Here is a 24,207-nt window from a genome sequence, read left to right on the forward strand (position 1 = left end):
AGGTCTAAACCCAGACTAAACTAGGTATGAACAAGGACTAAACGTGGTCTAAACCAGGACTAACCTGGGTCTTAACCAGGACTAAAGCAAGACTAAAACAGGACTAAGCCAGGACTAAACCAGGGCTTTAAACCAGGTCTAAAGCAGCTCTAAAACCAGGTCTAACTCAGGACTAATCCAGGTCTAAACCAGATCTAAACCAGGACTAAAACAATGACAAAGTCCCAGTCTTATTATTTCCATAGACTCCAGTTTATTAGAATAGTCACATTATGTTATAACATTAATATTTAACATTGTAACATTCAGTTAAACATTTTACATTTATCTCAAAAACAAAGAAAAAAAAATTAAAAACAACAAATTTCTGCAAAAATATACATCTATTTTTTTTTTTTTACAACTTCATGTAAAATAAATGCACATGTAGGCACATAACATATGAGGCACTGCCCTGTTCTATGCCCACAACAGCTGACCACGTCTCAAGGTGGACTTTTAGCCGTTTAGTCGAATAAGAACACCGTGTAAGCTCTGAACCTGGACTAAACCTGGGCTAAACTAGGCTAAACCAGGAGTAAACCAGGAGTAAACGAGGAGTAAATACACCATCACTCCATTACAGCTAAAGTGGGACTCAGATAAGTTAACACCAGAACCACATCTGTCGACCTCAGCAAGTACAGCTAACATTGAAAGTATGTATTATATCTTCTGTCCTGAAACCGTCTAAAGAGACGTCCAGTAAAACATAATGAGCCGCTCCATCTCACCCAGTGTTATCCCCCCGTTACACTGTCTCATGACGTATACTCATCTTTAATTTGGAGGATCTGAAAACAACAGAGCCAAGTTTTCATTTCACAGAGGCACAGAGTCACAGCACCACCACAACCTGGAGGAGTGTACACATATTATTACTACTACTACTACTACGACACACGCTTGAAGTAACGCAGTAGTACTTTACAGAGTACTTGGTCATTTTTGGTATGTCTTAATGCAGGTTACGCGGGGCCTAAACCAAGGGGTCCAAAGTTTTTTCATCAAGGGCCATTTATGGAACAATATGAAGTGGACACAGAATCATTAAAGTAGCCAAGTAGGGTAGTACTCATTTACATTTACTTGAGTAACTGAAGAAACTGTACTTTTCAGATTACTTTTCTAGCCACATACATTTACTCCTAGTTGAGGAATATTTTTATCAGTACAGTACAGTTAGTTGAGAAAAGTTGTGGTTACTCTTCCCACTGTGAGTAAGTCTAAAGTGACAAGCTTTATGTTGACAATAAGAAATTATTTGAACAGTTGTGTTTCTTGCAGCTTTTTCAGATTGATTTAGTTTGGCTCATTTTTGTCTGTTTGAAAATACCAGATTCTGTGCAGTATTTAATGTTTTGTCCTTCACATCACATTCACTTCAAATCATAAATCAGATGTTACGTCCAGACAGTTACTCTTTAAGTTACTCTTATTTGAGTAGTACTTTTCTCAAATACTTTTTTACTCTTACTGGAGTACTTTTTTGAACCACTACTTTGTACTTCTACTTGAGTACTATTATTGAAGCAACATTACTCTTACTTGAGAGCAGTTTTTGGCTCCTCTACCGCCTCTGAATAAGAGCAGTTAACAGGCCATAGTTTTGGACACCCCTGGTCTAAATCAAAACCAGGACTGGTCTGTAGGTAAAGTTGTACTTTTAAAATTTGGGTTTATGTGTAGCATGTTTGAAAAGTCCAGATAATTTAATACAGTGGCAGGAAAAGCAGTACCTCTGGATAAATGACAGAGGGCACCGTAGCTGGACACAGTGCATTCAAGTGGTCAGATTTACTCCTAACGAAATATTTAAAACCTAAAACATTTAATACCACTTTATATATTTAGTGAAAATAAATGTCAAAAAATGTCATGTATAAAATAATATAAAAATCCAAGTAAAATTATTTAAAACCACAAGTCAGCACCAAAATTAATTAATATGTTAATCTCTCATAATACTTTTGATATTAGTAGAAACTCTGAACAAACACTTGAACAAGGTCTTGGGATTGAATAATCTAGATTTGGCACTGGCCAAAAAAAAAATAAAAAGTTCACTGCCTTAAGAGCCATAGAAGCTTAAGAGGGCAGTGGACAAAATGTGCCTCATTCCACATTTTAATCAATCTTTTATGGCAATTTTAGCTTTAAAGTGCACATGACAGGTTTTCATGTTTTTATAATTATAATTTGCTTTGGTGGGATTGTGCCTGTGGTGAATATTTATCATTGTTTTACATCAGTTAAGTGGCAGTTTGTGAAAAAATATGAGAAGAAAAGTACAAAAATACACTGCCTCTGTCATCACAGCAGACTCCATCCAAATACAGACAACTGACACCCAAGGATTTTTTCTGACAGTTAATACATTTACCATTTAACTAAATGGTTAAGGTATTATTTATTTTCATTAGTCTAGTCATATTGTGTATTTTAGACAAGTTTTGGCCCTTGTTAACATTATGGTTGCAAGGTAACAATTATGGAATTACCTTTACATGTGTCATGTCTTCTGCCTGTGTCCAACCCACAGAATGTAGAAAGTGACTAAGTGAGTGTCACCCAAAACGTTCGGCTCCAGTTCCTATTTGGAACACGACGGTGAGCAGATTAGCTATGTCCATTTATATATACAGTCTATGGTCCAACCAGGATATAAAAGGAAAAGGAAGGAACTTCACCACATTTTCTTCTTAGATATAATTATGTTAAATGAGTTTTAGTGAAATGAGTATTCTAATCTGTCACATGCACTTTAATTTGTAATTTAGTTTGATTTAACCAGGATTAATTTAGAGTCTAAATTTAGATTAACTCAGGACTAAACTAGGTTTAAACACAAACAGTACAAAAGAGGGACTAAAACACGACAGGACAAATAGGAGTCTAAACCAGGATTAAATCGCATCTAAACCTGGATTAAAAGATACTTCTTAAAATGACAGCATCCTTCAATCATAAATTTCAACATTTTAAATAGATGTTTTTACATTTTGAGTTGTGCAAAAGATTCTGTAATTGTTACTAAAACAGCAGTACACCCACAGACAAAAGCCAATACTAAAAATAGCTGCACGTTTGTACAATAGTTACGGTAACAGAGTCCACTGCTACAGGTGACAAACAGCACTGTGAATACTTCATTGGGTTAGACTTGGTTACGTAGTGTTCAAGTTAAGACATTACAATTCAAATTCAGTTAAAACAAGACAAAAAAATAAATAAATAAACGGGGCCATATTGGCATGTCTAATTGGTTGCAAATTCAAATTCTAGGACGTGAACGCAACCTATTTATGGGTTTCAAAATGATGAAAAATAGGACCGTTACCATAGCAATTAACACATTATTGAATAAGTCCTCAAAATATCACATATAACAGAAAGCTGAAACCCAAATATTAGGCTCAAATCAGGTCTAAACCAAGGCTTAACAAGGACTAAACCAGGACTAGAGTGGGCTAGAATTTAAAAAACTGGATTAAATTAGAGCTACAGCAGGTCTAAACCAAGACTGAACCAGGACAAAACCAGAATCTATACCGAGAATAGACTAAACTTAACTAGGTCTAAACCAGGTTGGACTAAGGTTTATAAACCAGGACCACACTGGACCCAAACTAGAACTAATCCAGAAACTACTTTAGAAAATACCAAGACAAAACCAGGAGTAAACCCAGTTCCCATTTACTTGTATCCATTTGAGCAATCTCATAATAGTCTTCTTGTGCCTTCAGGAGAAACAGCAGTATTTCTGTGGCAGTGTAAACTTGCTCAGACTAAAACCTGTCTGTCTAAAAAGTTTCAGTATCCTACATCTTTAGAGGAGAGCGGAGTGTCTTTCCCACCGGATGCATGCTTCTTCTGCTTCTGCTTAGACTTCCGCAACATCCGCACCTGGACAATATTTAAAAAGTGTGGACATTTAAAGATGATGTCTCTCAATGTTGACACACACACACACGTACAGGTGAAACGTCTCTAAATGTCCACATACACATGTACAGGTGAGACATCGCTAAATATCCACACACACATGTACAGGTGAAGCGTCTCTAGATGTCCTCTTGTCTCACCTTGGGTCCTGCGGCAGAGATGATGATGTGTCCTGGAGGTTGAACCCAGGGCTCTCCGTCCACCTGTACAGGGACTTCTTTACTGACCGTCAGCCTGATGTAGTTCCCCTGAGCAATGCGGATCCCACACCTCAGACCGCTCTGCACCTGGCCCTACAGAAAAGGTCAAAACTCTTTAAATTAAAAAGGACTAGAACTAAAATAGAACAAGATCAGGACTAAAACAGGACTAAAGGACTAAAAATAGTAGTAGTAGTAGTAGTTGTACCATATGAACCACTCCAGTGACCCCCACCACCTCCAGCAACCCATCGTCGATGCTGGGTTTCCTGAAGCGACCATCCGTCTCAGACCCCCACAGGTCGGCCCCAGAGCCCCAACTGTGTGGGCAGAGGACACATCAGAATATATACCACATATTATGAAAGACCAAGACTAAGCCTGAACTAAACCAGGACTAAAACAAGGTTAAAAAACAGGGCTAAAACAGGACAGGTACCAACTGGACCACGCCTCATACAACTGTGCACCATTACATTTTAGTTTTCACATCTTTACAGATTATAACAACAGTGTGGTTTAAAACTGTGGTCTCTCCAAACATAACCTGCATGAATATGTTTAAGGATCATTCTGCTTCATAAATCCATGCCCACATCTCTCCTGTCTCCCTCTTTGACTGCTCACTCAGCTCACAGCTGGATTCTTGTCTCTGATTGATCACAGCAGCTGGATTCTCATCTCTAAATGGTCAAAGAGTGACCTTTTTATCTTATTTGAGAACTTTAACCTGGTCTGGAGCAGGTTATGAGTTTAGTGCATGTTACCACGTAGATCTACCCTGACAGAAAGTGATCCAGCTTTAGTATCGCTAAACCAGAGCTAACTCCAAAGTTACCTCACTAACCCTCTAATCCAGCTTCATTGTGCAGGCTTCAAGTCTAAAGCAGTACTAAACCAGACATAAAGCAGAAATAAACCCACAGTACAACAGTACTAAATCAAGACTTCAACAGAACTAAATCAGAACTACAACAGAACTAAACCTGGACTACAACAGAACTGAGCCAGGTCTAGACCCTTGTACCTGGGTATGTTGAGGAAAATGAGCCCCTCGATGTTGGGCAGTGGGACTGTCTCGAAATCCACCTGAAGCTGGAGCTCCTTGTGCAAACTTCTGCTGTAGCTGATCTTCTGTAGGCCCACTTTCACATACACGCCCTTATTGTGAAATCTGAGGGGGATACAAGGTTTTTATTGTGAAATTCCAGTCTGATATACAATGCTATTTCAAGTAAAGGCTGTTATTGTGAAAATCTAGAATAAAAAGTATTATGTACCTTCATATACCCACCCTTATTATGAAACACTATAAGAACAAGTACTGTCATTTCTGTGTGAAATTTATTATGAATTTTCAGAGGGAACATCATTTTAAAATCAGAATAATCTTAAATATTGATTTTAGATGTAGATGTGTTTAGTAGTAGCTTATAACAAGTGTAAACCCAGATCAAACTCAACGTGGGACCAGCCAGGTCAACTCTAGTTTATCCCTGATTCAGGCCAGTTCTGATCCATTTTTAGTCCAGGTCTCATACCTGCTGGTGAACTTGTCCGGATCATCTTCTCGTGCCAAATGAAAATCCAAACTGAGCTCAGCGTCAATCCCAAGACCGAAATAGTTATTCATCTGCACAATCTGGAAAAGAAGAACAAAGTAGGTCTAAACCAGGACTAGGCCAGGACGAAACCCTAAAGACAGGATTTAAAACAGTAAGGAAATACATTTTGATCTGCACAATCTGGAAGAGAAACACAATCCAGGTCTAAAGCCTAGGTCAGGACCATAGACTCTATATATAAATGGACATAGATAACCCAAGTTCAACATTTGTGCATTTATCGCTTGAAAATACAATGTGATCAATAGAGAAAACTGTCTCTTGTCCCCATCTGAAAGTATGACATAATCACAGTCTATAATCTGAAAACTACCTATAACTACAAGCCTCTATTGGCTTCATTTGGCTGGTTAAAACTCACTCCATTTCTTTATACAGTCTATGGTCAGGATTAACTTTGCACAATTTTGAACTAAACCCAGTCAAAAACATATCCAATGAAATTAATGATCTGCACAATATGCAAAAGAGATGTAATCCAGGTTTTAACCAGGACTAAACCTGGTATAAACAAGGACAAAACCAGGTCTAAACCAGGACCAAGAAAGGACTAAACATACTCTAAAAAGGACAAGGACTACACTAGGACTAAACCCGAACTAAACCACATAAAAATAAGATTAAAACCAGAATTAAGAGCTTTAAACAAGAGCTACTGTGATTAAAACAGCTCTAAATCAGTTCTTAATCCTCTTTATCCCAGGTCTACCTCAGTACTAAACTTGGTCTAAACTTGGTCTAAACTTGGTCTAAACTTGGTCTAAACTTGGTCTAAACTTGGTCTAAACTTGGTCTAAACTTGGTCTAAACTTGGTCTAAACTTGGTCTAAACTTGGTCTAAACTTGGTCTAAACTTGGTCTAAGCCCAGTCTAAACCCAGTCTAAACCCAGTCTAAACCCAGCCTAGAGTGGACTCCGGACCTTGGGGGGTTCCAGGTAGCCGTTATCAGTCCCAGTCTGGCTCAGGTCCTGGGCGTCTAACAGAATGGTCCAGCGGTCCATGAGTACCTCCTCCGCCTCCTCCACAGACTGCAGCACAGAGAGGGGGGGCTCGGCACTGTACCCTGCCCCCCAGCGCAGCACCCGGGACAGGTCGTTACCTACGGAGAGGAGGCAGAGGGTGGAGAATGTTCAAATTTTATTCAATTAAAAATAACATAAAAAGAAAAAAAGTAGCAAACTAGCAACACTGGGTTCTGGAGTCATCAGTGTAAATCTTTTTGTATAAAAAACTGCTGTAATTACTGAACCTATCTGCAAAAACAGGTTCAACGTCTTCTCAACCTAAGTAAACAAACATTTTCACAATAGTTTCAGCAATTGGTGCCATTTTCATTGTCAGGTGACAGTAATTTATATCTGAAGATCAATAAGAAGGTTCACGGATGTGGATCAAGTTTGGATATTTCTTTAAAAAACTGTGAATCTCCCATAGAGTTATACAGGCCCCCGCCCTCCACCTGAAATCATGAGATCATCAAATCTTAGAACATGAAAGCAACTTATTTGTGCCCCATATTTAAATGAACGTTGCATACTGGTACCTGTTCCCAGGGGCAGGATGGCCAGCGGCGGCTCTCGACAGACCATCTTGTGTCTGATGGTCTCTAGCACCGAGAGGACCCAGCCCACGGAGCCATCTCCCCCACACACAAGCACCCTGAAGCGTGGAACGCACCGGAACACGTGCAGCCTGCATGAGGAATTACAGTACTTTTACATTCAAGTGGGCATAGCATGCATCCTTGGCTTTAATTCCCTTTAAAACATGATTTTGGTCACGTTGGCCTTAGTATTTCACATTTTCTAACCTAAACTACACTGCAGTTTCCAACAAGGAATTTAGGTTTGAATGAATGAAATGAATAGGAAGGAATAATGAAAAATAGAAAGAAGGGAAGAAATTAAGCCATTACATTATTACTAGGCAGTCTGGATTTTTACCTGTGACGTCACGATCCAGAGTAAATTTTGAGGCTCAGAGCAAAATGGCCTTGTAAACAGGATTAATGAAACACATGCTAATAAATACAATGGCAAGTATGTTTTAGATGTTAAGACAAATGTTTGCATAATATGTCCTTTATTGGGTCTTTTGTAATTGTATACTTGTTTTCTCATCTGAAACATACCTTGAGTTGACTTATGTTTAACTTATGAATGCTTAGTTCATGCTGCATAATGTGTGGTAATAAAGAAGTACTCCATGTTCTTGTATATGTACAAGAACATGGAGTACATGTTTAGACAGGAGTATTCCACAGTACTTGTACTCTCACCCTGGCAGTGGTCCTCCGTGGCTGATGTCAAACACTTGGTGAGGGTTGAGGATCTTCCTGAATCCATGTAGGAGCTCTCGTCCTTTAAGTCCTCCACTTTTAGGGTTCACAAACACCAGGAGCGGCTGGTCCTCCGGGCACAGTCTCTCTACCTACACAGACATATCAACTATTACCATGTTATGTAATAATACATGAGGTTATAAAGGCATAACCCTCATTGTACAGTATGGGTGCACAGTGGGCGTATAAATGCTGACAAAGGTTAAAGCAGGACTGCACTTAGACACAGAGGAGGTACATTATGTTTTGATTGATTGTGTTACTGCTACTTGACAATTATTCATGAAACAAGCTCCAGATCCCATTTAGTGATATCAAATATGGATATGACCCAGAATGCACTGCCACACCACATAGAGCAGCTTCACTTAAAATATGCCCTGGAAATACTTCACTGACAAATTATCGTAGATTTCAAATGATAAGTGCTACGGTATATATCACTGCGTTTATGTTTTTTGGCAATGTTAATATATGACACAGGGTTATTAATAAACATATACATTTTACTGTTTCCCATCTTAGTAATAGTAGCAGATATGGTACAAGTACTCAAGTAAAAACAAAACAACACAACAGCAACATTGTTAGGGCTAGCTTTGAACTGTCAATTGTCAAATCTTCCACTTGAGCTGGTTTCACCCAATCTCTACTGTTATTACTAATTAACAACCTAAATGTTACCTGCTACAGGTTAATCTAACAGTGTCACTTCATGGTACTCAGCTGGCAGTATTTCTGGCAGTATTAGCAGTAGTATAGCAGTGATATTGCAGTATTTTACCTGTATTTGTGGACAAACGAGTGAACTAAGTTGCTTGTTAGAGACTGTGGTGTCTTTGGCCAACATGAAAATCCTCTCTGCCTCCGAGAAGCAAGAGATCTGGAGAGACAGCCAGCCTGGAAATATATGTAAAATATATGAACCAGAGGAGCAGAGCCAGAGGGACGGAGGCAGAGGAGCAGAGGCAGAGGAGAAGATCTTACCTTGAGCTCCATAGATTTGATATATTGAGACCAAATTACCTAAAACAGAAATAGACACTTGTTTGAATAAGGATTTTATGAGATACAGCCATTAAAATGCAAGTAAATATATTAAAGTATTTTAAAAAAAGACAAACTGGCCTGTTTTAATCCTGGTTCAGTTCTAAGTCAAAATCTTGTTGAATCTTGTTTTAGACCTGGATTCAACCAGCATCAGTTATCTGGTTCAGACAGACGTAATCCCTGGTCTAGTCCTACTTTAGTCCTGGTTTAGTTCTAGTTAAAAGCTGTAAACCCTTACTTTTGATAGCAAGGTGTTCTTCAAGTAGGTGGGTATACTCCTTTGTGTCCAGCACAGTGGGCAGTCCTCCAATCAGCAGCTCCACATTCACCTCTGACCTCCTGTTCTCCACCACGTACAGGCGAGTCTGGTGCATCTGACGCAAAGACACCTGGGAAATTAAGTTGATAGAGTTAAAGTCTGGTGTGGATAGGACGATGGAGCCTTCAACAAAACTGCCCGATTTTAGATGTGTGTGATTGACAGGAGGACTGAACAATCACAATGAATGATAGTAATTAGTAAATCATATAACCATAGTTTCTTTAGTTACCTTCCTGATTTCTCTGACTTTGTCCAGGATTTTCTCTTTGGGCCCGAGAGTTTGCTTCATGACTGAATAATAACAGAGCACCGTTAGACAAATGTAGAGTAGCCTAGTCCTAGTTTAGTCCTGTTTGGCTCGTGTTAGTCCAGTTAGTCCTGGTTAAGTCTAGTTTTAGTTCTGATTCAGACCTTGTTTGTTGTTCATATACACCTCTTGCAGACTGTAGCTTGATTGTTCATCTCCCTGAAACCAACACAACAACAGAAAGATCAAATAGTTTTGGAAATAAACTTTAGCAGAGACTGTATTAGATTCTCAGACTAGCTTCTCTAATTAGCTTTTTCATTTAGCTTTTCCGTTTCCCTTCTGGTCTTCCTGGGAAATATGAAGCAAATAATAAACATGAACTAGTAAGGAGCTCTCTGATTGTTTAGAGCAAATTTTAAACCAACTCGTACTCCACAAGTTGCCGTGGGCACCGCCATGGTCATTTGGGTTGTATTATTTTGCGTGGGGCTGCTGATTTTGACAGCAAATAAGTTCTAAAGGGGCTACAGAGCCGTTTTAAAGCCTCCAGAGAATCGCTGCAGTGTTGACGTGTTGGTCACATGAACAGTGAATGTTTTATTAAAAATCAACACTACATTATATCATATTTCAGCGGCAAAAGCGGTTAGGGCGGAATAAGGTCAGTACCCTCTCTAAGGGTCTGGCACTGTATCAAAACTCCATACCGGATCATGGAGATGTGGTGTACATGCAGACTTTGGCCTCTGCGTTGAAACTGTTGGATCTGCTGTTTCATTACAGGTGATGGATTTGAAACCCATCACAGTATTCTCTATGAAAATGTGGGCTGGCCATCACTGTCTATTAGAAGGGACTACTTCAAAAACTGTCAGAATACCTCACCTGCTTGTAGTCATTGATACCAAAACATTTAATACCAGATCAGTTTTTATTTTTCTGTTTGTATTGTATTTTAAACAGGGCACCCACGAAAAAGAGAGGACAAATACTCTCATTGGGTTTCCCTGAAGAAAGAAATATGGCTGCTTCCAAGGAAAAAAGAAAGGAAAAATAACACACACAGGGGACTGGAAAAACATGTGGATTCCTGTTGAATCAATGAGCAAAGCACTAAACTGTTAATATAGGGAAGAGTAGAGATAGACCAATTTTTTTAGCGTATGGGCTATCGGCCTTAAATCTCCAGCACAGGCTGATATTTTCTTTTGGTCGATTTACTGCCTAGAACATACACACAAAGCTTTATTTTAACACTTTCATACTAAGAGATAATTGCACTAAGCGTGACTACACAGCTCTATTATAGGTAAATGGTTGTGGTAAAAAGTGCTGTGGGTGAGTTTGTCGTAAATTTAAATTACATAATTTGCAGAAAATAATCTAAATCGGCTCTTTATATTGGCCCATAAATATGGGCAGAGCTTATCAACCATCGGTTGGTCTGTATTCTAAACAATCAGTATCGGCATCGGCCATGAAAAAAACCATAACATCCAATGAGGTTCATCTGGTCTTCAGTTAATTTATTTTAGTAGATTAATTTTTTCTTTTTTTTGTCTGGAAATGGAATCATTTACAATAAAGCCTATATCGGTCAATCTCTAGGGGAAAGAACTGTCATTTTATTCAAAGACACATGTGTCACTCAGATAAACTTGGCGATTGCATGGCACAGTCTGAATCTGGCTGGAGACGCGATAGAGGGAGTGGTGACCAGACTGTGAGGTGTTTAAAGACTTCTGTACCTGCCGGCCAAGTCGTCCCAGAACCTCGTTGAGAAGTACAGCTACAGTGATGTTCTCAGCAACAGACACTTGGAGAAAAGACGACTCCGATCTGAAAAACATTAGCATTAGCACTGAGCACTTGGGTTTTGCCTTCTGTTAACTGCTAACATATAACATATTTATACCTCAGTGTTACCCTTTATTGTTTTGAAAATGCTATATTCTGTGAAAATAACATATTAGCATGCTTAGTAAGTTTCAATTTCGTTTTTGGCGCCCTGAGTTGCTCTCTGTGCTGTAACTTCCCCTTCAGAGCACTATCCCTACACAGTCAGCATGTATCCCACTAATTAAACTACTGCACATGGCACCAGGTTTGTCAAGTTGCTGTGTGTAGTTTTGTATTATGATTTTGTATATTTATGGAGAATTGTTGTTTGTGAGCATGTGGGCTGAGCATTGCAGAGAATCTTACAGAGAGATCGCTAAAGTATTGAAAACATACATGGATGACATATAAAACCTTCCAACATGTTTTTGAGGAGGGAACAACATTATATTATGGTAGAAAATCCATTTTGGCTGGTGCATTGTGGGGGATTGAGTCCTGACCTCTCCCATTCCTGGTAGACCTTGAGGACTTCAGAGTACTTGGGTTTGGCCCTCAGGACCCAGGTCTCCCCTCGGTCCTCGGGCTGCTCTTGGTTCTGGTTGAGTCCGTTTCTGTTCAGGATGTCTTCTTCACTGTGAGAAGAATCATTCTGTGCGCCACACTCTCCTCCTTCGGCATGGAGACCCTGATGCCCGTTGCCATGGAGATTAACCTCCTGCAGCTCAAAGTCCAGAGGGTCGTCAGGGAGATAGTAGGCTCTCAGTGCTGCCTCCTACAGGAGAGAACTCATATTATAATTGCATGTCTGGTCCGGTGACCAGAAAATGTATTGTTTAATTCAAACTGGGACAGTGCGGATGATTGCGGGGATGGAATAGCAGAAATGCTAAGACAACCACTGCCATGTCAAAGGAGCAGCCATCTTGTGACTGGGAGAGAGAATAGACTTTCATATGGTCGAAAACTACAAACCCATTCAGTCATTATACTAACAGTAGAATAGTGTCGTCATGATACTAAAATTTCACACTGGATTTCAAGACAAAGGAATCAACTCGATACTCAATACCAATTCTGATACCACAATAATAATAAAAACATTCTTTCTCTAGATAATATAATGTGGTTTTCAACATTAAATAGTAGTACTTTCGTTTATATTCTTATATTATATACTTTTCTATGTGGCCTTATATCTGTGTAACCCCTCAGTGGTCCAGGTTAGTTCCATAGTGGTCCATGGCTGAAAAGCGCTATATAAATAAAATTTATTATTATTTATTATTAAAGTTCTAAAAATATTCAGAAAAGGTTCATTTCCATCCTGTGAATGTGATTTTTAGTATCGATACCTGCAAAAATGGTGGAATTGTTTACATGACAGTTCAATAATCTAATAGCTCCAGAAACCAGATTATGATGTGACAATGTCTAAATCCAGGCTCAAAATGGTTCTTTTTAGCTGTGCATATGACTGAAAGGTTTTTATTCTGCCTCTTCTCTTTAATGTTAATTTTATTGTGATTATTTATGTTTTGATTTGTTGCATTTTAATGTCTTTCTTATTTTGTAAATCACTATGAATTACTTTGTGTACAAAATGTGCTATACAGATATACAGATATGCCTTGCCTTAATATGTTAGAGGTTTATAATTATTTTTTTCCTACCACCACTTCTTCGTTGTTGGTTGCTTTGGAGACGGACACAGTACGGGAGCTGCCTCGTTTCACTGCATCATCTCCATCGAACACTTTTAAGAAATGCCTCCCTGCAGCACAAACACAGGAGGACATATTTATGCTGTACGGACACCTCACAGGGTCAAACTTCACATTAAAAAGTTGTGATGTACCAGAGTCAGCAGCAGCAGTTGAACCATCTTTTATCACCGCCAATGAGACGTCCACTTCATCTGAGGTATCTGAAAAATGAAACAGAAAACATATGAAAGATAATAAAACACAGATTTTAGGGATACAGTTTTTCCAGTCCTAGACCTGGTTTAGTCCTCCTTAAATCAGATCTATTCAGCAAAATGGACTTTTCAGAGCTTTTAACCATGTTATAATTGTTTCCTCTCACCATTTACCCCCCGAAGTTGTATTTGGTGTGATTCATATTTGAGCAATCTTTAGTTGTTTATTTTCAAAACATCATACTTCCAATCAACCCCTGTTTTCAATGCCACCGGCATACATCCATTGCTCTGTACTAATTTAGTTCTTCAATTTTATTTTCTTAATCAGTGATATGCGCGCAGGGCTTTGTTGTGTTTACAGAGACGTCATCTTCCTTTGGGCACTGCTGTTTCCTAAGTTCACTTCAGTTAAATTCAGTTCAGGACTTAAATTAAGTTAAGTGAACTTAAGTTAAATTAACTTAATTTTGAAAAAAATAAAATAGCACCAAAACGTTACACCCACTTTCCTCATAGATCTTGAGGATTCTGAGTCTGAAGAGGCTGGAGGAACCCTGAAGGTGGATGTGCAGATGTTGGTACAGAAGCAAACCAATATGACCAGAGGAGGAGAGACACCTGGAGCAAGGACTGTGGAGTTTTCTCACTTTGTCAAAATCTAATAAACTTCAACTACTACTACTTTTTGCTTTCAAAAGACCTTGACAAGACTTTGGTGCAAATCATTACTGTCATAAATATAAAACATATTTCTTCATGTTGAAATGGATCATGTTCTAAGTAATTCCCTCTGCAGGGTTTGTGTGTTAAATATGTTTGAATGAAACAAAACACATGTGATGAGGAAACAACACAGATCAGAAAATAGTGTAATATGGCCACTTTAATGGTGATGTGTAATATAAATAGCAAACCTAGCAAACCTTTTTCCCAACCTCTACACCAAGACTACCTCAGGTCTACCCTCATTCAAACCCCGGTCTATCCCAAGGGTCTACCCCGGTCTACCACAGGTCTACCCTCAGGTCTACCCCCAGTCTATCTACCAGTCTATCCACCAGTCTTACCCCAGTTCTCACCCTGCTCTGGTGCGCTGCTCTCCTGGACTCTGTATAGGTGCATCTTGCTGAAGTTCCTAGACTCCAGTTGAACATACCGCGGGTCCAGGATCATGGTGCGGAACCGGCCTAGGGTACACTCTGGAGGCACACTCACGAAGCAGGTGCCATGGCTCTGAGCAGGGATATCAAAAGCAAAAAGATGTTAATGTGCAAAAGGATCTGAATGTAGGCCTGTCACGATAACTACAAAATCGACTAATGGTTCAGGATATGAAGGCAGGAATGATCATTTTTGGTTTTTCCATCACAATAAAGTAACAACAGTTAGCATGCCAACAACGCACTCCCTGATTCTTGTACAATAAAACACTTTATAATTAGATTTCGACAGTACACTGTCACTTATGCTGACAGAAGACGCAGAACTTTCTGTCAGTTTTTTGTTTCATGTGGATAGACCCAGTAATTACAGAGATATTAACCATACACAATGATGAGAATTTTCATGTTTTCAATTCATTTTTCTTCAGACTTTACTAACAAATAATGAACAGGCCTCCACTACGTCAGTAAAGGCATTTAAAATCTCACCGTGATTCCGCACCACTCACACCGGAGCCCAGTGAGCACATCTGAGGAACCACAGGAACGGCGGCACACCTCACAGCGACACGACGACGAAGCACAACCCTCCCTCCAGTGGTGTGGCCAAGTGTCCTTACGCAGAAAGAAATAGAGCCACATCAAAACATGATACAATGGAGCCCAACAGTGACCACACAGATAAATTTCCCATACATTTTTTCTCATAAACTTTCCAAAAATAATTATTATTAAAAGTTTGAAAGCTCATGGTTAATCAGCTACATGGTAAATAATGACCACAAGACCATGATTTTATTTAAAATCTGTTTCTAAAACTTTATAAACCGCCAAGCTATTAAAGCATTTCACAGATTATTGTTATAATTTTTTTGCTTAAAACACAGCTTACTTTCGCTTATTTTCATTTTTTTTTTCTTTAGATGAATATTGTGATTTAAAATGTCCAAATTATAACAGAATGATCCACAGGTGTCATAGATTATAACTATAGAGCAAACTCAAGCACAATATGTCTTCTTTAAAATAATTCCAAATACATGGATGATAAAACAGAACACAGAATAGTCTGGGAAGCAGTTTAGTTATAAAAAAAAGTTTGACTACTACATTTGACAGATTTAGGTAGTCCTGACCAGGATCCATGCTCAGGTCCGGGCTAGGGTCTGCTTGTGAGGACTTACAGGGAACTGTAGCGGTGAGTCCATGTGAGAGCAGCGACAGTCGGCACAGCTGAACACAGCACAGTCTGAGTGAACGTGGAGCTCACACACTGAAACACAAACAGACCATTAATGCACTATACAAGTCTTCACCTGCTTTAGACCATCAAGCAGGAATAAAGCAGGGCTAAAGCAGGACTGAACCAGGACTAAAGCAGGACTAAAGCAGGACTAAAGCAGGACTAAAGCAGGACTAAAGCAGGGCTAAGGTGGGACTAAGCCAGGACTAAAGCAGGACTAAAGCAGGGCTAAGGTGGGACTAAGCCAGGACTAAAGCAGGACTAAAGCAGGACTAAAGCAGGACTAAAGCAGGACTAAAGCAGGGCTAAGATGGGACTAAGCCAGGACTAAAGCAGGACTAAAGCAGGACTAAAGCAGGACTAAAGCAGGACTAAAGCAGGACTAAAGCAGGACTAAAGCAGGACTAAAGCAGGACTAAAGCAGGACTAAAGCAGGACTAAAGAAGGACTAAAGCAGGACTAAAGCAGGGCTAAGGTGGGACTAAGCCAGGACTAAAGCAGGACTAAAGCAGGACTAAAGCAGGACTAAAGCAGGACTAAAGCAGGACTAAAGCAGGACTAAAGCAGGGCTAAAGCAGTGCTACAGATCTAAAGCATTGCTGATGGATACAGACCACTGCACATGGGGAACATTCTATAAGAACTGCACTAACCCTGGACTAACCCTGGACTAACCCTGGACTAACCCTGGACTAACCCTGGACTAACCCTGGACTAACCCTGGACTAACCCGGGACTAACCCGGGAGTAACCCGAGTCTAAATGAGGACTAACTCAGGACTAACTCAGGACTAACTCAGGACTAACTCAGGACTAACCCAGGACCAACCTTGGACTAAACAAGCACTAATCCAGGACCAACTCAGGACTAACCCAGGACTAAGCCAAGTCCCTCATAGAGACGTGCTCGTCAGGTTATATGCCATACTGTAAGGCTAACTCTCACCCTCACAGCGCAGATCAGTGCTGCCCCCTGTAGGTTTACGACACACACTACAGAACCTCTTCTTGTGTCCAGCAGGGAGCAGGCAGTGAGCGACAGGCACCTGCAGAACATCACACAGTGGATCAATGACAAAGTCCTCACATACAAGCTCAGTATATTACAATATATTTTTAGTTTATATTATATTATGTTATGTTATATTATAAAATCTCATCCTCTTTTTTCCATGCTTGGGTCCTCTAACAGAGGCCTGGGAGCTTGAGGATTCTGAGCTGTATCTTTGCTCTTTCTAGTACTGCACTTATCTGGACTGAGGTGTCTGATGTTTTTCCTGCGATCTGCTGTAGCGACTCGCACCTCGGCAATTTCCATCTTGCTCAAGTAGCCCATTTTTCACATACTTATAAAGATCAAGGTAAAATGCTGTGTCCCAAATGTAGAACTGCACTCATTTTTCTCTGTTAGCACAAGTCATCAATATTATCATATTAGAAAAAGAAATATGCTACTTTTTTCTAGATTGTTGTCGTTGTCAAAAGTATAAAGTATAATTATCATAATATATTCATTCATTCCAATTATTTAGGTATAATAATAATAATCAATAATATTGTCCCATGTCTAGAGATGTGAGCTATAACCTGGCACCAAAGTCTTTCCTTTGACTTTCTCTTGAGCAAAGTCACTGTTCTTGTGTAAATAAAAGCATACAAACCATGCTGTTGTGTATTATTCTGTATCAAGTATGGCAGATTTTATTGCTAACTGAAATATGAATTGTGTAATATATGTGTAATTAGGCCTGTCACAATAACACATTTACAAGTTCAATATATTGCTGAAGGAAATATAGATAATATATATAAATGATATTACTGAAACGAACTTATTCCACTGACACGAAGAATAAGTCGATGTAGTAAGAATCATGACAGGCCTATGTGTCATGATGTCACAGTGTACTAGTACTTACAGAGATAATGGTGGGCGTGAGACAGGAACACACCGACCTCAGAGTTTTCAGACATTTCTCATGGCTCATGAAGTTACACACTGCAAATCAACAACACTATTTCAGTACATTTAAAGAAGAACTAAGTAACACACTCCTCTCCCTCCCTTCACTCCCTCCCCCATCGCTCAGTTGAGTACTCACATTTGTTTTCACAAAGCCGGTCAACACTACGCAACAAAATATCTCAGCTGGGTACTTTTACTTTACTTTATCTTGAACATAAGCCTCTTGTAAATATATTGTGTACGTGCAATGTGTTATTTTCTGCAATATATAACTTTTGACCTAAAGTATTGTGAGGAATAACCATAAACTGTATATATAAATGGACATAGGTAACCTGCTAGCCACCGCGTTCCAATTAGGAAGTGATTATTGCTGCGCTTCCAGCTACATCGGTTGTGTTTCCAGTTCATTTTACATTAAAAAACTGTCACCCCTCTCTTTGTAACTGCTGCTGTCAGACTCATAATTTTGGTCTTAAAATGTTAGTATTAACCCACTCTACATGATCATGATAAAAAAAGAAAAAAAAGAAAGCTTAAACAGTTCCCCTGTTTGATTGTACAAAGATGTTCAAAGCCTTTATCAATATGGCTTTTTTGGTTAAGCTTTTGGAAATGGTGGATAGGGAGAATTCAAACTTAATTCATTAGCTTAAGCTTAATTAAAACAGGAAAAAAGAGGTAGAAGAAAATGTACTTCTGTGAAACAAGCACTGTACTGACACGGGCTGAAAGGCCACTCTGCCAGGAAGAAGCCATTAATCCAAAAGAAACCCAAAAAAAAGGCAGAATACAGTTTGCAAATGCACACAGGGGCAAACACCCACATTTTTGGAGACATGTCCTGTCATCTGACAAAACAAAAACTGAACTGTTTGGCCATAATGAACATCGTTACATTTAGAGGAAAAAGGCTTGCAACACCATCCCAACTGTGGAATACGGGGGTGGAAGCATCACATTGTGGGGTTGTTTTGCCACAGGAGGGACTGGTGCACTTCATAAAATAGATGGCATCATGAAGAAAGAATATTATGTGGAAACACCGAAGCAACATCTCAACACATAAGCCAGGAAGTTAAAGCTTAAGTGCAAATGGATCTTCCAAATGGACACTGACCCAAAGCATACTACCAAAGTGGTTACGAAGTGGCTTAAGGATAACAAAGTCAGTGTTTTAGAGTAGCCATCACAAAGCCCTGATCTCAATCCTACTGAAAATGTACAGCCAGAGCTGAAAAGGCATGTGTGAGAAAGGCGGTGTCATGAGGCATGTATCTTTGCTCCTGTTGTGCCTCCCTGTGTGCTCTCCCCCCTCCCTCACCTGCCTGAACCTGGAGCTGGGCGGAACTCTCGGCTCCTCCCGCGCGCACCTGTATCCCATCAGGGTAATCATCACCACCTGCCGTGGATAAGAGGAGCGGGGAGAAGACACTTGGTGCCAGATCGTCCGCGTGTCAACGTGATGCTCCAGCTTAGTTTTTGCAATTTTGTTACCTGTCTGCCTGTTACTCATTGGATTTTTGCCACCTTCCAGATTCCTGCTCTCGCTCGTTCCTGCTCCTGCCTCAGTACAGTCCACCCCTCTGCCTTGCCTCCTGTCCCGTCTTGGTCTCCGGCTTGCTTCCCGTCTCCTGCCCTGTCTCCCGCTCTCTGGGTTACTCCTGCTGGGTCTTCCCTGACCCTGTCCCTGGTCCCGTCGTGCTCCGGCCCTGGCTGTCTCCGTGCCCGCTCTGGACATCCCTGCTTGGCTTGCCCTGGTCTTGTCCTGATCCTGTCCTTGTTCTGGTCCTGGTTTTCCGTCCCTGCTCTGCACTACTCCCGCCTGGTCTGCCTCCCGCTACCTGCTCCCCGTGTGTGTTAAATGAACTATTAAAGACTGAATTTCATCATTTTGTAAATAAACACTGTAAATCTGCCCCGAGTCTGCATATCTTTGGTCCTCCCAACCCCACCCGTTACGACAGGCGACCTACAAACTTGACTCAGTTACATTGGTTCTGTCAGGAGAACTGTCAGAACACCTTCTGTACATAGACAGTCAGACACCAGCCCGATGTCGATTCGTGACTGCTTGGAACCACTATTGTTACTCCCGTTAAGTAAAAACACATTCTGTTTGGGGTCTGTCTCTCTCTCCAAAAGTCTTTTAGACTAAAACGATGCATTAATAAAAGTAACTCATTATTAGTACTATGGGTTCTATGGTGGCCATCTGTTTAACTGATTATTCAATTCTATATTAAAATCTACTCCTGTTATTATTGCATTAGGGGACTGGTTTAATACATCACTTCAATCCGTCTTTTCTTTAGTGGATATGAGTTTTGAATTATAACCATAGATATTAATAAGCCTTATTTTGAGGATAATACCATGAATACAAAATATCCCTGGTTGTGACATTGGTTGTGATCTGTTTCCATGAGAATGCCAGCCTAATGCTGACTTCCATGTGAAGGAAAGACATTATCCCCCCATTGAGACCTCCAAAAGAGAGTGTCATCACATGCAGAATGGGATTCTTGGAAGAAGAAAGTCTGTACTTAATCTTTTAGCAAACGCAAACATTGCTTTACATTAACATTAAAAAACCTCAAGACAAACACATAACAAAAAAGAGCAAAAACATGACTATGTGAGATGTGGTACTTTAAAAAAAAAAGAAAAAAAGAAAGCCACTTCCTCTGACAACACTGCAGCCTAACCACTATAGTACATCTGTACACATATTATTCTTCACACACAGAGAATTCAATTGAAATTAGCAAGTTTTTCAATTGAAGTCAAAGTAAGTCCACTGTTTACATGTAATTATGAAGTGTTTTATTGTCTGATATTCAGGAAGTGTATGTTAGTATGCTAGTTGTGTTAGCATTACTATGACAGCAAAACTCCACTCTGGTCTCTGAGATTTCTGAAAAGCGCATATAAACTCATTGTGTTTTTAAAAATCAGGTACAGTGCCTTTAATTCACGAAACCAAGTCAGTTAAACTGTAACAAATGGACATGCACACTCCACTCAGAGAAATCAATAGTCTAACCCACAACCTCCTGGTGATAAGGAGGAGATAACAATTCTGCCACAGTAACCATGGTTGTACAGTGGTTCAGCATTAATCCCAATGTTATGTAATAATCCATGTTTATCGCCTCTCGCTGCCTTCTGCCACAAATACTAAGTTACTATACTTAAAGCAGATCCAATTCTACAGACAAGAACAGTAAATGCGGTAAAAAGAAAGAACATTGAATATATGGCACAGAGGAGGGACAGTGAATATATAGACAGAAGGATGCTGAGGTTAGAGCTCCATGAAACAGGAGGCCTAGAAGAAGACCAGAGTCAGATGGAGCAGAGGAGAGGAGAGGGTCAAAAGATGTAGAAGAGAGGGTCAGATGGAGCAGAGTATTCAATCAACTAGCTAAATGAGTGAACCAGGTCTACACCAGGTCTAAACCAGATCTAATCCAGCCTTAATTAACATCTAAGACCATGTTTAAACCAGATCTTATCAAGGTCTAAACCAGGATCAAACCAGCTGTAAACAAGGACTAAACCAGCTGTAAAACAAGTCTAAACCAGGTATAAAGCAGGTCTAAACCAGGTCTAAACCAGATCCAACCCAGATCCAACTCCGGTCTACGTCAGGTCTAACCCAGGTTTAATCAAAGTCTAAACCAGGTCTAATCCGGGACTACAGAATGACATCTGTCTTTGTAATAAATTAAACAGTCACACAATGACAAAGGAAGGATATGGTTGGAAATAGCAGAAAAGAAGCACTGAGGAAGTAGGAAAGGAGGTGAGGAAGCAAGGAAGGGTCTCCGCTCTGATTCAAAGAGGGCCTGTTACTATGAGAACTGACGAAGACCACAGGAGGGTTTAGTCCTGGTTTAGACCAGCTTGGACCTAGTTAGACCTGGTTGAGTTCTATTAAAGTCCTGGTTTTGAGCTGGTTTACTGTGGATATGTGGTCTTATCCATGTACATATGGTACAGAGGAGGGACGGTGAATATATGGTACAGTATATGGTACAGAAGAGGGGCAGTGAATATATGTTAGAGAGGAGGAAGAGCCTCTATCAGAAGACTAAACCAGGATTAAGAACTTGCAAAACGAGTCTAAAATCATGACTCAACAGAAAATTCCCAGAAATCAAACCTAAGCATTCCCAATCCCCACCAGCCCATAGTGGCTCTTACCCTCGCAGAGGTAGCCCGCCAGCCCCCAGATGAACTCGCTGCAGCTGTGGCAGAACGTGGGCTTCGTCAGCGTCACTTTCTTAAAACTGTGCCCGCTGGAGGGGTTCTGGAGCCGGGGCCGGAGCGAGGGCGACGGCTGCTGCCCGCGCCTCTTCCCGGCCAGAGGGCTCGCAATCCGGGTGCTGTCCGCCATGTCCTCCCGGTGATGCTCACGTCTCCAAGAGGAGGCAGCAAATCCAGATCCTCCGCTGATTCACAACACTAGAGAGTCCAACCTCCACAGCCAAAACATGTCAGCGGGACGTCTCAGCAGCGACGCACGGAAAAGGTGCGCTGTCACCGGCGTTGATGTAAGGAGGAATCCGGTAAAACAAAACCGAAGCTGTAAATGTCTAAACCAAAACAGATATAAACTGTATCCAGGATAATTACAGCTTTAATAACCCGTAATAAACCAGTCCAACTTGTGGACTAAACAGGGCCAAAGGAGAGGCATAAATCCACGTCTTAACCCAAAGAAAAAGCCGGTTTCCTAGTTCGAGTCATGCCGACGAGCCGAACCAGCGAAGCCACTCAACGATTGGTTCTACCCGGCCAACAGCGCTCCCGGGCCGGCTTGTTTACCACTGCCTCCAGCTAAAACTATACAACCGTATACGTCTCCAAACGATTAAATATAACACATGACTCTTAAAAACTAAAATCCTCCCGCAGCGTGGAAGAAACCCTGGACCCGCCGTGTTGTTTTCACCGAGCAGAGGTCGAGTGCCACGCCGAGATCAGAGCGCTCTTCCCGGTGAGAGTGGCGTCAGGCGGCGGCCTCTAGTTCTCGGATTGACGCGCGGATCAGTGGTGAGTTATTGAACGGTTCACGGTTGGATGTGTTGCCGGAGGAAGATGTCAGCTCAGTGCCTATCACAGCCGTCTCTCACGGCTCCAAACACCGGAACAAACAGCTCCACATCCGCGAAGAGGAGGAGCGCTGGGGCAGGCGACGCGAGACCGAGGGCAACAAGTGTCCTCCCTCCCCCGAGAAGAGACGCGGACGCGGGGAGGAGACGGCGCGAGTGTCAAAGAGCGGCTTTCAGCTCTGAATCACTGCGCTCCGACTCTCACAGCTTCAGTATGTTTCCTAGACTTTCTTTTTCTAGCGTCCAGTGTAGATTACGATTACGAACATCTGCTGTAGTTGGCTTTGGATAAAACCACTCTTAAAGGGGCTGCCCACAGTCTTGTTTAGGCCTTTACCTAAACATAAACTCTTGTGGTGCATCATAAACCGTCAACTTGTCTCCAAAGGATGAAATGTTTAGAATGTTCCACAGTTTGGCATTAGTACTGCTCTATCTCCAGTGCAGGTCAAAGAGGCCAAACTGTTTGATAACCAGTTAAACCAGGTCTAAAACAGGCATGTCCAAACTATGGCCTGGAGTCAGATGACCCTGGGAAGCTTGTCATGGAGCTCTTATCGCTTTGCCAGAAATATTCCACAGTATGGCATACACTATGGAGTCAAGCAGGTTACACCAAGCCAAGTTATACGTCAGATCTGTGGAGAGGTGGCTCGTTAGTCCTTTTTCGAGGTTTTCTGGAAAATATAAACATAAACTGCGTATGCCAACACCTTTAATAACTATAAAATAACATTCTTCCTTATGAGACATGGCAAGTCAGAGAATGATGCTGCGGCCCAAAGTGTGTCCACGGGTAAACTCATACTTCCATGAGGAGAATAGGGCCCCCTGAGAGAAAAACTGTTGCATAATTAAAACCTTGATTTTAATTTCGAATGAACCATATTGTAAATAAACATGGTCTACAGACAGCAACTCAATTGTCCCGCGAAAAAAATGATTTTCTTTTAATTAAATCTGAAATTATTAGATTATGGATTGTCACAAGTTTCATTTTTATGTAATTTAAGCTGCATGTAAGTCAATAAGGCTGCAGTCAAAATCAGACCTACAAACCCATATTCTGATTTGTAAAGTATGCTATTTGTCAGTTAACTTCAATCTCTAATCTTCTGACCAAAATGTATTTTTCAAAGTTGACAGATGTGGTTAGAATAGGTAAAGTGTACGTGCATT

General features: G+C 40.6%; 2 protein-coding genes across 2 annotated transcripts in view; one reads left to right on the plus strand and one right to left on the minus strand.

The window, feature by feature from the left end:
- The window catches only part of canx (calnexin), a 251,927-nt gene that overhangs the window by 161,345 nt on the left and 66,375 nt on the right, over positions 1–24,207 (plus strand). The gene's annotated exons all lie outside the window — the stretch shown is intronic.
- LOC117371426 (diacylglycerol kinase theta-like) lies at positions 240–23,132 on the minus strand. The gene is made up of 23 exons (XM_033967111.2): positions 22,118–23,132; positions 17,862–17,941; positions 16,889–16,988; positions 15,884–15,972; positions 15,189–15,314; positions 14,616–14,769; positions 13,471–13,539; positions 13,286–13,386; positions 12,116–12,387; positions 11,522–11,612; positions 9,935–9,989; positions 9,753–9,814; positions 9,440–9,590; positions 9,139–9,177; positions 8,936–9,051; positions 8,089–8,240; positions 7,354–7,502; positions 6,731–6,909; positions 5,726–5,826; positions 5,212–5,358; positions 4,393–4,504; positions 4,125–4,277; positions 240–3,945 (listed from the first exon to the last, which is right to left on the minus strand). The coding sequence occupies exons 1-23, from the start codon at positions 22,308–22,310 to the stop codon at positions 3,853–3,855; spliced, it is 2,784 nt and encodes a 927-aa protein (XP_033823002.1). The 5' UTR covers positions 22,311–23,132; the 3' UTR covers positions 240–3,852.

Source organism: Periophthalmus magnuspinnatus, chromosome 5 (assembly GCF_009829125.3).
Source record: "Periophthalmus magnuspinnatus isolate fPerMag1 chromosome 5, fPerMag1.2.pri, whole genome shotgun sequence".
In the NCBI taxonomy this organism is placed as follows: Eukaryota; Metazoa; Chordata; class Actinopteri; order Gobiiformes; family Gobiidae; genus Periophthalmus; species Periophthalmus magnuspinnatus.

Bases quoted from the DNA above. Each gene is read 5' to 3' on its own strand.
- LOC117371426 (XM_033967111.2), bottom strand. From the start codon at position 22,310: ATGGCGGACAGCACCCGGATTGCGAGCCCTCTGGCCGGGAAGAGGCGC. The intron at 9,815-9,934 runs GTCTGAATCAGA...GTTATTATTCAG, and splicing joins GTATATGAACAACAAACAAG to TCATGAAGCAAACTCTCGGG. The intron at 5,359-5,725 runs GTATGAGACCTG...TATCCCCCTCAG, and splicing joins CCGGACAAGTTCACCAGCAG to ATTTCACAATAAGGGCGTGT.